Below are 14,608 nucleotides of genomic sequence, written 5' to 3' on the forward strand. Positions count from 1 at the left end.
GGTGTCTAACCGTGTGGGGTACTTGCGCTCATCTGCACATTCCACATTAGTGCGTCCACCGCCCACGTGTCATATGATAAAAATGACATTTATCTTTTATTTGGTCAAATGCACATTTCATGCAGTAACATCTTTGATCCACCTACGGAGGCTTTTAATCTCTGCATTTTAAGGAGTTTCATGTTGTTGTTTTGTTGAATGAATCAAAGCGTTACTGAACTAAACAAAAAGCACACTCAGAATGCAACTTGATTAAAGTCTGGTTTAATATGAGTTGTCGTACATTACCACAGTAGCGGTATGTGAGCAGTTGACTTCAGAGGAACCACTACCAAGATGAGTTATGTGTGTTGGAAGCATCAATGGCAAACTGTCACTGTACAGCCACACAGAGTTTTCACAGTAATCTGGGTAAGCAGGACTACCCGTCAGTGTTGTGGTTTGGAAGAAGTGAACCTGTGTAAAGACAGGGGCTGGGGCTTGACACTTCTTTGTAATTTGTGGGTGAAGGAAATGTGAGACCTGCCCACGCTGGTGACTCTCAGGTGAATAGCTACTTGAGAACTGTGTCAAGGCAACTTTAAAATTAATTTTTTTTTTTTTTTTAAAAAAAAGCAGGCATAAAAAAAAAAAGAAAAACACACACAGCGCATTTACAGTATAGCATTACTCATTGCATGACATTCATTTCAAAGGAAAATACCAGTAAGCTACTAACGTACTAAATACCCATTAGAATGAATGGGTAATTAGAACTGTATGTACTGTATATGTCTAGAACTGCAATGCAAGGTAAAAGTTTTCCACTCTGACACCCCATACAGAAGTCATCTAAAGCTGAGCTCAAGTGTATTTGTTGAAACAGTTTTGTTTTTAGAGGTTAAAGAAATGATGGTATCATCGTAGCTTTTCCTGACAAAGGAAGTGAACTGCAATTTTGGCTTCACAGAAGTGACAGTGTGGCTTTAGGAGTCACTGAAACTCCATACTGAAAGCTGAGAGAAAACCTTATCTTAACCTTGGTTAAGATTTTTATCATGCAGAAAGTCTTACTACCAAATATTACATCAATGCGTGGCACACAAGTGAGCAGGACTTTGAAAACTTTCACCTTTAAGTTAAGAAAAACAGGCAATTCACTAATGAAACTAACATATTGTTAATTAGCAAAAGAAACAGTGTAAACCGATTTTACGTTAGGTTTCTCTTTCCCAAGAAAAACGAGCCTGTAGTAGAAAAAAAGAAAAGAAGCTAATTTTCCAGTGTGAGTAAGCCAGATTTCCCCCCTTTGACTGTGGCTTTTACATCATAGGTTGTATTGCACAAGTTACAAGGTGATCAAAATTCAATATTCATTTTGCCTTCGTGAGGAGCATGACAGTGAATTTCCTTTCATGCGATTGTGGTAAAGAGGAGTGCTGTCTATGTCTAACTCACTACTGTTGTGCTTTTGCGCTGGACCAGCATATAAAACTTATATATATATATATATATATATATATATATATATATATATATATATATATATATATATATATATATATATATATATATGTACTCTCTCTTTTAGTGTGAGTAACATCTTTTCAGATAAAAGATGATGAAGACCCAGATTACAAAGAAATGTTAATGTAGTTAACCAAAGAAATGCATCATCACTGATCTTAGCTCAGTGTGGTAGGCTATGCGATAAGTAATGTCTTTGGACAGCTCTCATGGTGTGCTTTGTCATTAAAGTCATGCTTTACAATGCTTCCTGGTTCAAAACAAAATGAAAAATCCACCATTTTTTCTTACATTTTCACCGTTTTCAGAGCCATCAACCCTGTAGGCCATCTGTTTGACACCCCTGGTACATTGTATAGACAGAGAAACACGCATGGAAGTACATTTAAAAAGCAGAGACAATATTTTATGGGTCACTCATTTTTATTAGACTGTTAATTAGCTTCACCAGTTTCAGTTTGTCAGATTGCTTGCAGTACAGTTACACAGGAAAACATTTTGCCAAATTTGATGATCTGTCTCATTATTTATGGATCATGTCTTTGGTTAAAACTCTTAATGAAAATGAAGACCAACATTACTATCAACACCCCTAAAATCCTGCAGTGTAATTGAAACCAGACAGACGGGATCGGTGTCTAACATTTAGCAATCTGTACACAATTGGATCAATTTGGCTCATCTTGTGCTTAGTGCCACCCCTTGTCAATTAGGCAGAGGCAATGTGTCTGTCTGTAGTTCACATTTACTTGTCAGTGTTTCTTGTCCAAGCTTCTAAAATTACACGTGAAAAGCATGACCCTTGATCCAAATGATTATTACATACAAATAAAAAATACAGAATCATTACATCCAAAACACAGCATTGTAAAAGGCAATAATGCAGCAATTAAAATTTCAATAACATTGTTTATAGTTCATTGGGAAGTAAGGGGGACAGACCAACAAAGAAGTCTAGAATTCGACAGAGGACAGAAGTACAAATGTGATTTGAGTAACTACAGTATACACCGTTCTAAGTCTGCTAAATGCTGGTAGGAAACCTTCAGTGGTTTGGGAAACACAGGCAAGCTTATTCTCATCTATGGTTTCAGTAGTATCATTACAAGATCAACTGACTTAAACTGCGAACATACAATGTTTTCATTCACTAACGTAGCTGTACAAATTATACAGGAGCTATGACTTCTCTTTACCTGTCATAACACGACCGCAACCTGCAATGAACGCACCTAACAAGAAGGAACAGAAGACTGGATAGTCCAATAGTCAAAATCTCTCGCTTATTTCAAAACAAGCTTCACACAAAAACAAATCTAACGTTCGTTACAGTGAACAAAAGCCGCTTTTCTTTCTTGCTGTCTTTGTTTTTTGTTTTTACAGTAAATGTCACCCAGAAATAAACAAATAAACGATAACCTGATTTTGGTACTGATTATCTGTACTATGTCGCACATAGTTAAAGACTGATGAATCAAAAGCAACATCCCACAACGTGACCTTTTTAACCTAGCCGATCTGACACGATGTTGCTAAATGAAATCAAATCGATACACTAAGCACTTAACAATTAATCAGAAAAAAAAGGGGGGGGGGGGGGGGCAGTCCCTTTTCGTAGTACCTATATGGTGTACTATGTTGTTCATAAATATGACAAACTACCATGAATCATTTAGTGAAAAAGCTTCTTGATGATGATAGGAACTTTAGTACAGCGTCTATACTAGATTACTAATGCTCAAATGTTGTAGTGTTCAAAGGTGTTAAACAGTACGACTATCATGCCAGAGTGTGGTCAGTTTTTTGGGAGTTACTGCACACGCTGACACTTCACATTACTATAGCTGTGCCCTCTTTCCACTCACTGCTCTGTGCGGTACGATACGTCTAACTGTTAAGCCGCTCCGCTCTAATTCAAACCTGCCAAAAGATGTGACGATGAACAGGCTGCTACACAAGGTGATGAGAAAGGGCATCAGGCATGTAGTCTGTTGGAGGTGCTGAAGTTAACTACTCCTACTAAGGTTTTCTAAGGGAATGATGCAGTACCGAAAAGAAGATGGAGCCTCAACATCTACCTTAAATACATTCAGAAAGTAATTGCTGTGTCGTTGTCTTGTGCTGGTTTTTACAACAGTCCGTTTTCAATCAGCCATGTTAGGAAAGTGTTTCTCCTTCTCATAACAGCACAATGTACTATTTTTATGTATTATTCCATTACATCAATGCAAATTAATCATAGAAATGTCTACATCTAGCAGTATGTACTTCTTACGTTATTTACAGTGTCCATTTTGAACTGTGACATTTCCGACTTTTCAAAAGCAATGACAGGAACAACACAAATAAATACTGCAGCATCATACACCAAGTTGTCATGCTTTCATCAAAATAACGGACTTCTGATTATTCTGTTTTACAGTTCTTTAGATAGCAGAACAAATAAAACAAACTCATTCACTGACTAAATAAGCTAAATTAAATATTTGGTGTTTTTTTTGTTGTTTTTTTAAAAAAAACAAACATTTTTCTTTTGTACCACCAGCACATAGCTCTGTATCGATTAGTGTGGCCTATTTCTGTGTTTCAAATCAAAGCCTGATGTCTCACACATTCAAAGTTAACACCTCGCCATTCTTGCCTAATGTAGTCGTACTTTGCACTGTGCGATGAAACAGTAGCTCATGGAGGTAAGTTTGAGAATACGCTGGATATTTTTTTGTTTTTATCACTAACTCTTACTTAAATCGGGATTTATGCCATGTTTAAACTCAGCTGTCACTCACACTCATCTACACAGATACATCACATCTAATTGTGGTACAATCTGAACAGAGACACTACTACTGAAAATAAATACTATAAAGCATTATGCACCGTTCAAATTCAGCTTCTCACGAGGAGCAGTAGGTCAAGTCATGCCACTGGGAGGAGGTGAATGGTTTTAGGATTATGAAATGTTGTGACACTGCTAATGCAAAGAAACATCCTCAGACTCTAAGCCGAAGGAGTATTATAGGTGATGAATCGGATGATTGGTTGTTGTCGGGTCATTTACAATGGGTTTGGGATGTAACCCCGTACTTATTCAGTTACTTTACATTTGCGACATATCATAAATCCAACATAGGGAGTGTAGCTGGGACATCACTGTTGGGAAGAGTCGAGGGACACAACGTGTGGTCAGGCATGACTTGCTGGCTGCCCCGATGCTTCAGTTCATCTGTTCAAAGAATTTGTAGGTGGGGTTTTCGTAGCCATGGTTTTGCATTTTGTTGAGCTGTCGTTCTTCTGGCGTGAGCATCGGGTCAACCTGCTGAGAGACACACAAGACCCTGAGTCATAACACACTAAAGACAAAGTCAGAAGCAATGATCACACCATGACCTGAGAAATAACTAAACTGTGGGCTAGATGTGACAGAATGACAGAATGAGAGGATGAGGTCCACTATAATTTAATGTTTTTATGATGGATTCAACACAGTTTTTATACTTGGAAACTCACAAGAGCTACTTGGATAATACTGATGATACAGCACGGTCTTTAAGAAAAGTTGGTAAACCTGGGATGCTTTGAACAGCATGATTTTATGATAACATGATAGATGGCATCTTAGATTGCAGTTACAGTCAGTAAAAAAAAAAAGTTTGGAAACTTTTCACATTGTTTGCAGCTTAAATTTGCAAATGAATCAGCAATGCTGAGGTTACATGCTTTAGAAACATTGAATACACAGGCAAGAAGGACAGGAAGACATTTAGTGACGCACTGTATGACAGGAAGGATACTGTTTGAGGTCTAGCCCAGATTCTGAACTTTGAAAAACATTTCAAAATTTGATAATAATCATTATATGGATCTTAAAGTAACAGTACTGTTATTGATCTTAGTGCGAGCTCAATAGAAAGACTTGTACATGTAGGTGGAGCTAGCTGCCCATCACCAGTTAGAACAGGGGTGTCAAACTCAAATACACAGTGGGCCAAAATTCAAAACTGGAACAAGGTCGCGGGCTAACATTAATATTTATTGAAAAAAAATCTTCCTCCAGATTTAAGAATGAATCTCTTCTTATGGACTCAAACACGTTTTGCTGAAAAACTGAATATGGAACAAGCAAAGCTTAATACTAAACAATATATATATATTAATAATAATGGATTGGATTTATATAGCGCTTTTCAAGGCACCCAAAGCACTTTACAATGCCACTATTCATCCACTCTCACATTCACACACTGGTGGAGGCAAGCTACAGTTGTAGCCACAGCTGCCCTGGGGCAGACTGACAGAAGCGAGGCTGCCATATCGCGCCATCGGCCCCTCGGGCCAACACCAGTAGGCAGTAGGGTAAAGTGTCTTGCCCAAGGACACAACGACCAGGACAGAGAGCCCGGGGATCGAAACGGCGACCTTCCAGTTACAGATGCGCTTCCCAACCCCCTGAGCCACGGTATATTAGCTGTATAATACCAGTAAGCCAGCTCTAATAATAATTTGGTATGGCTTCGCGGGCCAAATGTAATTAGGCTGCGGGCCAAATTTGGCCCGCAGGCCAGAGTTTGACACCTATGAGTTAGAATCTCTAATTCTCAGTGTGCTTAATCTATGCAGTGTTGTTACATTGTTCAATGTGCTGAATATACATTTTATGTTAACAAGAACCTTTTAATATGAATAATAATAGCAACCGCTTGCATATTTTAGCACACAGGAAGTTACCATACTTTACATTTTGGCAAGAATAATGCTTTCCTGAAATGTTTGGATTGACATCCATCCTTCCAGTGAGTTGCTATGATCTTCACAGCTAAATATCAGAATGTAAAATTTAAAAAGAGTCTTTAAAAAGAGTTTAAACACCTTTAATATGTAGAAGTAAAGTGTTTTAAGGTCAAGTATGAATTGCATGTTCATAGGAACTTCACTTAAATGAATGGTCTAGCTGGGGTCGTACCTCAACAATGCCATGGCTGATAGTGCCGTATGGCTTCCTGCGCACGAGCAGCAGGCTTATTACCATCACCATGGCGATAGCCACAGCTACGACCAGCAGGCCCACCATGGCACCACGGTTGAATGTCTCCAAAGCATCAGGCTGCTGTGGAAAGACAGAAATATGTGCCAATAAACACAAGCACACATCGAGGCAAGAAATTGGTTTTTTGGCTTGAAGGAAATTATAATGCATATACTCTTACCAGTTCATCTCTAGCGATCTCATTAGGTCTGATCGCCTGCTTGAGCTCTGCAGAGGTGTTGATCTAAGAGCAGCAAGGGTAAGCAAAATTTTGGGTCACAGAAAACAGAACCTTTACACACACATAAGTCTATCAAAGATATGAAAAGCCTTTTAGACTGGCTACAATCTTACCTTTACCTCATATTCATAAGTAGGCCCTCTCTCAGATGTAGTGTAATCATATTCATCATCTGCAGACAAAAGTGCAGCAACATGTTTAGCTATGAGAAGTGTAACTCAAAACATACTACAATTCATACAAAAGAGGAAAATTCAGTATTAAAACAATAGGAAACCCTATCTTACCGTTCTTGTTGTTAGGCTGCAGCTCTATGAGAAAATCAGGGGGGAAAAAAAGCATCATTAACGAGAGCAACCTGGATGTCAAATTTTGCTTAAGTGCATATGATTAACAGGGACTGTGTACCAATGCGAGGGGGATAGGGCCTGTTCTGGAAGGCTCTCTCCTCTTCTTCTTCATCATCCTTCTCCTCCTCGCTGTCAGCAGGCAGAAGCTCCTCAGTCGTGCGGGTCTCAGAGAAGGAGGTGGTCATCAGCTCACTGATGTCACCTCGCTCTGCTCTGACCAGCTCCTCTGTGAATGAGAGTCAAAGTCATCAACACAGATTTTAAAAGCATTAAAACAACAACAACAACAACAACAACAACACAGAACAGAAGCCATAGATGCGAAAATCTCTGTCAGGGCAGTATAACTTACGAATGTCACTGTGCAGTTCCTCAGCCAGTGTAGGATCCTTGTAAAGCAGGGCAAGACTCTGGTTCATTCTCTCCTCAATCACATGAAGGTGTGTGTACACCTGCAGGAAATACAAATTGATTCTGCTCATGCTTCTGACCAAAAGAGCTTAAACTGTGAGTTACAAAGGGGCGATATTAGCTTAAAATATTACATTTGTAATCCAAATTATTACTGATATCGTCCCTGTTTTTGTGTATTTTAGCAGGTTACTGTATAGCCTCCAAAATATTAATATGCTACTGGTATGCTTTAGTGTATTTTCTCTTTATTAGGATATGTTTCTGATCCCCTAGCACCCTACAGCAAAAATATGAGTCTTAGCTTTAACCAAATACACCCACTGTTAACAGTGTGTAATAACATAATTATTACCTGTTCATTTTTAAATGTTATTACTGAATTAAAATGAAAAGTGCTGCCAGATTGTAAATCTTTTGGTGTCAGAAAAGACTGGCTTTGCTTTCTAGTTGAATGAAAAGAGGATTTGTAGCTGCCTCACATCGTTGAGTTCTCTGTTTTCTGTGTGTTTCAGGGTCAGCAGACAAGAGACTCACGTGTGCAGAGCACAGGTGTGTGCTCACCTCATCCAAATACCTCACACGCTCTCACACACACACCTGGAATTTCATCTGCTCTGCCTTCTGGGGGTCAACCGCCACAATATGCTGGTAATGTCTCAATGTGTGTCTGCGGTCCTTCTGCTCTGCAGCCATGTAGCGCTTCAGTGCCTGCAGCACACGCTCTGGCTGGAAGACACAGTTCAGCAGCAGATAAGAGTGAGAAGTAAAATACCAGAAAATGAGACAAAGGCTCCTCTAATTTGCTGCCGGGTATAAATATAGACAGATCGACAAGATATCTGCAATTGTTTATCTCTGTCTTCTCTCCTCCTCTGTACTCCAGGGTAGTTTTACCTGAGGGGGATCAGACTGTACAGCTGTCAGATAGTTCTCCAGGGCCAGGCGGCGGTTGTTGTTGAGAATGGCCTCAACCCGGGCAAGATGAGTCTCCACAAGTCTCTGTCTCTCTCCAGCAACTTGCTCCTCCAGCGTCTGCAGCACAGACTGGAAATGCTGGTAGAGAAAAGACCATAATTATTCATTTTATCTGGGATACTGCAACTGTAAGTCAGTAAAGCGGGTTTGATAAATGCCTGCCTACCTCATTCAGGTCCTGTCTCTCTGACCTTGGCAGATTTTTTGACTGGTTGTCTGCCTCTGCCCATTCCTTCATGATCTGAGGGATTCAAACACACAGAATGTGTCCAGAGTGTGTGACGGAGACAGTCTTCTCATGAAACTCGGAGCACAAAAGACACCATCTTTTGTCACTTCAAAACTGATAGGGCTTGTAGATACAGCTATCGTATTTGCTAACTAGGTTTTCTTTTTGGGGTTTAGGCATCGGTTCAACAACATGGTCTGACTGCATTTATAACAAATAAAACGCTGCAGTGGTGCTATGCAATACCACAAAGAAAACCCAAATCAAAAAAACAATCTTGAAGTTGTGTGACAGCTTTCTTGTGATCATGACCAAAGATGCCGGTCAAATATCCGAAGAATATCCGATTAGAGAAGAAAATAACTGAAGTTATTTTCTTCTTTAATCTTTGTTTTGTGAAGAAATGTAAGAAAACAACTTGAAAATCTTGTTGTCACAGGATTGTCAGAGTAACATCTTCTAATTTTGTCATTCACACATTTTGTCATTTCCACATCGCACGATAAAATCTTAAACCCAGCCCTAATCGACATTTTTTTGGGAGCTATTTAAGAAATGTCTTTCAGTATCAGCTCCCCTGAATGGAGGTTGAACATGGACAGGCCTACTGTACTGTCATTTTCAGAATTAGATTAGAAGACAAGAGCAATGGATGAGCAAATCTCATTCCAGATTAATGAATCACCTGTCAAAAGTGTGACCTGCCAGCCAAGATGCCATTAGCCTGCTCTTAGCCCTGTGAAATTTACCTCATTGATGCGCTTCATTCTGCGTTCCTCCAGGTCTGTTTTGGCACGAAGGAAGTTGGCATGCTCAGTGTCGTCTACTGGCTTCTCAAAATAAACATCGACACCATCTGTGGGCCTAGCTGTAGTCACTAGATGGGAAAGACAGGAAACAGGTTGTTACTGTCACGTAGGCTGCAAGAGCCAAAGCGAAATTATCTTGCAATTAAAAAGGACAGTACAGGTCACAGAGCAACACCATCAAGAAAGAAGCAATGTTTAAAAAACTTGGAGTAAATATGTTTAAGTTCAAGCTATTTCATAATTTGTTTGTGATAACATTGTTTTTTTTAAGCTCGGAGGCCCAGATTGAGTATTTGACCTCAGCTTGGTTGGACTGGAAGTTACACCACGTCTTTTAATGAAATTAATATATATTCAGTATATCTAACACAATGTTAGGATTAATACTTCTAGTGGTAACAGGTAATACTAAGCCACTGGATTTAACTTCATTTTTTTCTCATGTTTTTTTATAGCTTCCTTTACTTGAAATGAGCAGAAAGTAAAAGAAAAAACTGTAAAAAAAAAAAAAAAAAAGTGTAAATATACAGTCACAGAGTTTAAACAGTTTAATCCCTAACCACATAATTATGCTAGTTTGTTGTACCTGACAAGTTTTTTTCTTAATTAAAATCTATTTGTCAAATTTGATTAATTTGATTTAAATACAATAAAATAATAATTACAATTCATTTACATTTTTTAAAATTATATATTTTCTTTATGTGCTGTAATTTATTTCTTTTAATTTTTTAAATCTTGTATAAAACCTGCCTTTGCAGTTTACATTTTAACGTTTCCTGCAGTTGTTTACTCCCAGAGACCACAGTTTGTAGTACTCATAGTCCAGTATAAGATAAACGTACTGATGGGGTGAAGGTTAAAAATATTTTGAGTAAAAATAAACCACTGACAACACCATAACATCACCCAACACAAATATGACTAAAAATGATCAACCAGTTTTGGTTTTTCATTGTTTACTGTGTTTCCCACACATAATGAGTACTATCAATATTTACTGCTCTGAAATTTAGAGTGAAGTGGTCAATTGCTCCATTTATTGCACGCCCCATAGTGAACCCTGCTGAGGTCTTGCTGTGCTATGCACCAGACTGATGTGACACACACACACACGCACACACACACACGCACGCACGCACGCACGCACGCACGCACGCACGCACGCACGCGCGCGCGCACACACACACACACACACACACACACAGACATACACTCATTTCATGAACTGAGCTGAGCTACAGAAAAGTAGAGCATGAAACCAACATGTGTGCATGTCTGTGGTGTAGATTTCCTACATCCAAGCATGAGGCGCACTGGTGAGTCCGTATGTGTCTGGAAATGGCAGAGAACCTAGTTGACATTTTTGGTAACAACAGTTACTAAACCATGAGCGGGGCATGATTTTTTTTTCTCTCTCTCTCAGCAATAGAAAGATGAACAGAAACAGTGAGGCAGACTTACAGCTGTCTCCCTTCATCAGAGGAGAAGAGGTGGTGGGTTTTTGGCTTTTCTCATAGTAGAAGGTGTCCAAGTAGTCCGATGTTTGGTAGGGACCCGAGTCGATAGGGTATTCATACTCTGTATCCTTCGTGGCCATTTCCTCTTCTTCCTCCTCTCCTTCTGCCTCATCCTCATCAACTTCTTCCTCCTCCTCTTCCTCCTGCTCCTCGTCCTCGTCTTCGTCTTCTACCACTTCATTATCTTCAAATTCCAAATCATCATCAAGATCTATTTCAGGAAAGGGGCTCGGAGTGGGTGCTGTCACTTTGGTTCTGTGTGGAAAAATGGGTGACTATAAATATTTCACACAAACCACAGCCTCATCCTACAACATGTCTGCATGGTCAAGCTGAATCATCTTACACAGAGCTGAGTTTTCCACTCGTCTGGAATGCAAGTGTCTTAGGACCAGCAGGGACGTCTCTTTCTTCTGCCTCTCCTTTATCACCAGAACTTCCGCGCCCCGGGCAGCACACGTATTCAACACCCCGGTAATGGTCCCCGCATGGCAACAGCAACCCGTAGCTGTGGAGCTCCAGATTGTCTGAAGTGCACTCCTAACACAGAGTCAAATTTCGAGTGTATTCAGAAGCAAATACATAGTGTCACAGTGTTTCAACATAGTGTCAAAAATACGTCGTTCATGACAGAAATTGCATTAAAAGTAGACAATTCTAGAAATAAAAACAAAATGATTCATTTCTATTCTGAAAGCAAAACTTTAACATGAGATGTTATGAAGGAGTGTGGCACCTCTCTCTGCCAGAAAATCGTCTCTAGTGGGAGTTCTGACGAAGTATGACATCAAGAACAATACACCACAAAGACCACTAATAGCCAGCTAGCTCTGACTGTAATAACAGTCAGAGCTAGCTGGCTGTATTAGTGTTTTTAATTGTGCGCCAGCTGAATGATTACAGAATGTGTCAGTCACATAAAGATTTCCCATCTTCTTTAAAATGATTGACCTCTCATGTCTTCATTGTGCAATTTTTAAATTGGTCTACAGTAGTCTGTTCCACACCTCCTTAGCAATGTTGTGCCAGTACACGAAACTCTCGCAGACATCCATCTGCTCCTTGTGGAGAAAACGGCATCGGTCGGGCACGAGCAAGGCCTCGCTTACGTACTCGCCCTCTGCAGCAGGAGAGAAAAAAAGGTATGTCAAGCAGTAGGACTATGATGACAGTTGAGATTCTTATTTGAATAGATTTATCAATACATATCAAACACGGACAGGCTATAGCAGACACTAAATGCAAGAGTGTACACAAAGTTTAGGGACTCCACCTAATAAAAAAAAATGTTTTTTAAAAACCCCCAAAACATAATGTATGTAAGTATGAGCAGTTACTCATACTCATGTACGCCATCACTGTTGATGAGAGCATGGTTTTGGTCTACGAGCAAGAGACGAAACAACAGTTTTCAGTTGAAAAGTCTCTAAGTTTCTAAGCCCAAAGGTGGTGCATTATGTCAAAAGCTCAAAAGCCCAATCAGGACCATCGTCTCACACCATTTTTTTTCATGGTGGGGTGTACAAATCTACAGAACAAGGAGTTGCGTGTGGTGGTCCAGAGGTGCAAGAGTAGATGACCACAAGGCTGTGATCAGCTATATTTAAATCAGGTATTTTCTTTTCTTTTGTATCAATACCGATGAACCTTATCATGATGCCTTGTGTGCGTGAACACCAGATGTGCGTTGCATAGATTACACAGATCAGAGGAAGGACAGTGAATTGGAAGTCTTAAATGAAGACCGGTGCACCAGTAACAACCGAAAGAGCATAAATGTATAATGAGCGAGCACGTTAGACAGATAAAATGCAGTTACAGTAGCAAATCAAGGACACAGAAAAAATGTACTTTGCTTAAAATGAATGTAAAATATTTATTTCAGAGATCATAAATGCAGAATATTAACTGCCTTTCTTAATAAACCGAGCAGAAATGAACAGTTTACACAGTCTACACCCCTGTTTCCTTTTAATCTCTTACTGTTATCGTTACTCTTCATTTAAGCTCATGCATGAGGAAAAACCCATATGAAAGGCATTGCTGTAGATATCAAACAAGCTATAGCAGGTTTCACAGTAAGATGCATGAACATGTAAGTTTTTAATTAATCCAGACTGACTTACTGTTCATTACATTTCATTTAGTCACTCATCCATCGTTAGCCTATTTGGCCACCTAGTGGCCAATAGCACACTTGACCTGTTTGTCTGCAAGTCTTTTCTGTCTCACAGTCCAGTTTTTAAGTGCTGCCTAACTACACTTCTAATAGTAATGCATTTACAAATGTGAAGTGATGGGAGACATGAAAATGCTGGTATTTGAACTATAAATTAAACATCCTGTGTTTATCTTGTTGTCTTGTGTATTAGTTACATATGTGTGAACACATTCACTTATTTATTTTTTTACCCAGAATAAAACAAAACAGAACTAATCAGGATCACAGCCTTCACGGTTTAATTTAGACAATTAGCTTTTAAATTGCACATTAAAAGCTAATTAGAAAAAAAACAAAACAACACAACCAAACATGAAGCACAATCATCATAGGAATATGTGAAATATACTCTGTTGTTTAAAAAATATATAAATTGGTTATGTTTGTTATTGTGTTAGAGTGATTTGTGTTGTTCTTACCCAGGCAGCGGTAGGGCAGGACTATGAACAGGTGTGTCTGGCAGTGCCCCCAACCTTTCTTACACCAGGCAGGGATGGTGACTGGTCTTTTGGACTCCTCTATATGGGAGATTGAGAGCCCTGGGTACATCTGAGTGTATAGGTACATGCAGAGATAACGGAGACACAGAAACAAATAGGTAGATGGACAAAACAGAGGGAATTAAGACAAAAGGAAGAGCAGATAGGGGTAAAATTGGTAAATTTGGGGCAGAGCAGAAGCAGCAGGATCAGGGAAGAAGAGGAGGGAGAGCAGTATCAGTGGGGAGAAGACTAACAAGGGCGAGCCATGCAATATATATATATATATATATATATATATATATATATTTTAACTTCATGGAGCCGTGTAGGGGCATTAGTCTATAAAGCCACATTAGATATAATAATTTCAATGGCCATTCTTGTCTTTCAATATTTCTAATTTGACACTGGACTATTTCCATTTTCAATTTAGGCCAATCATTTGAAGCACAAGCACATAATGAGATTTAATAAGCGAAAGAAATATGGCTGTAGCCTGCAGTCTGAATACACACTAAAATGCTTTCCTCACAAATATCAAGGAAAACGAGGGCTTTGTGTAAAAGCCATTTCAAATGCATAATATGTCAGCTAATCGGATTACTGTCCATTCAAGCTCATGGCTGCTGCTGTCTGTAGCTGCTGCATCTGCTTTGGCCTCCAGATGGTGCCTGGCTGCCTTTTCTATCATAATGTCAGCCTAAGGAGTGTGTGGAGAGCATGTGTACCACTAATAACTTTACAGCAGATGCTAAAGAGTACGCATACAGTAGCAGGTAACAAGAGGACAGAAAGGTAGATGGTAGGCCAGGTGAAATATTGTAATATTCCAACAGAC

The 14,608-nt window shown here is 39.3% G+C and overlaps 1 protein-coding gene across 3 annotated transcripts in view; it reads right to left on the minus strand.

Annotated features, from left to right (window-relative positions):
* Positions 1-1,910: 1,910 nt before the first annotated feature.
* The window catches only part of aplp1 (amyloid beta (A4) precursor-like protein 1), a 34,655-nt gene continuing 21,957 nt past the window's right edge, over positions 1,911-14,608 (minus strand). The window contains exons 3-17 of one of the 3 annotated variants that reach the window (XM_040029492.1): positions 13,708-13,837; positions 12,075-12,187; positions 11,414-11,607; positions 11,012-11,322; positions 9,488-9,615; positions 8,676-8,750; positions 8,429-8,587; positions 8,132-8,260; positions 7,473-7,572; positions 7,179-7,346; positions 7,058-7,081; positions 6,890-6,942; positions 6,711-6,773; positions 6,467-6,610; positions 1,911-4,822 (exon numbers count right to left, since the gene is read on the minus strand). In XM_040029492.1, coding sequence (XP_039885426.1) covers positions 4,721-4,822; positions 6,467-6,610; positions 6,711-6,773; positions 6,890-6,942; positions 7,058-7,081; positions 7,179-7,346; positions 7,473-7,572; positions 8,132-8,260; positions 8,429-8,587; positions 8,676-8,750; positions 9,488-9,615; positions 11,012-11,322; positions 11,414-11,607; positions 12,075-12,187; positions 13,708-13,837 — 1,893 coding nt within the window. In that variant the 3' untranslated portion in view covers positions 1,911-4,720. Of the gene's footprint in view, positions 4,823-6,466; positions 6,611-6,710; positions 6,774-6,883; positions 6,943-7,057; positions 7,082-7,178; positions 7,347-7,472; positions 7,573-8,131; positions 8,261-8,428; positions 8,588-8,675; positions 8,751-9,487; positions 9,616-11,011; positions 11,323-11,413; positions 11,608-12,074; positions 12,188-13,707; positions 13,838-14,608 lie in introns of all 3 variants that reach the window. The other 2 variants (XM_040029490.1, XM_040029491.1) reach the window with 2 other exon arrangements.

The sequence above is a fragment of the Simochromis diagramma genome, unplaced genomic scaffold (genome assembly GCF_900408965.1).
Source record: "Simochromis diagramma unplaced genomic scaffold, fSimDia1.1 OVJJ01000361.1, whole genome shotgun sequence".
NCBI lineage: Eukaryota > Metazoa > Chordata > Actinopteri > Cichliformes > Cichlidae > Simochromis > Simochromis diagramma.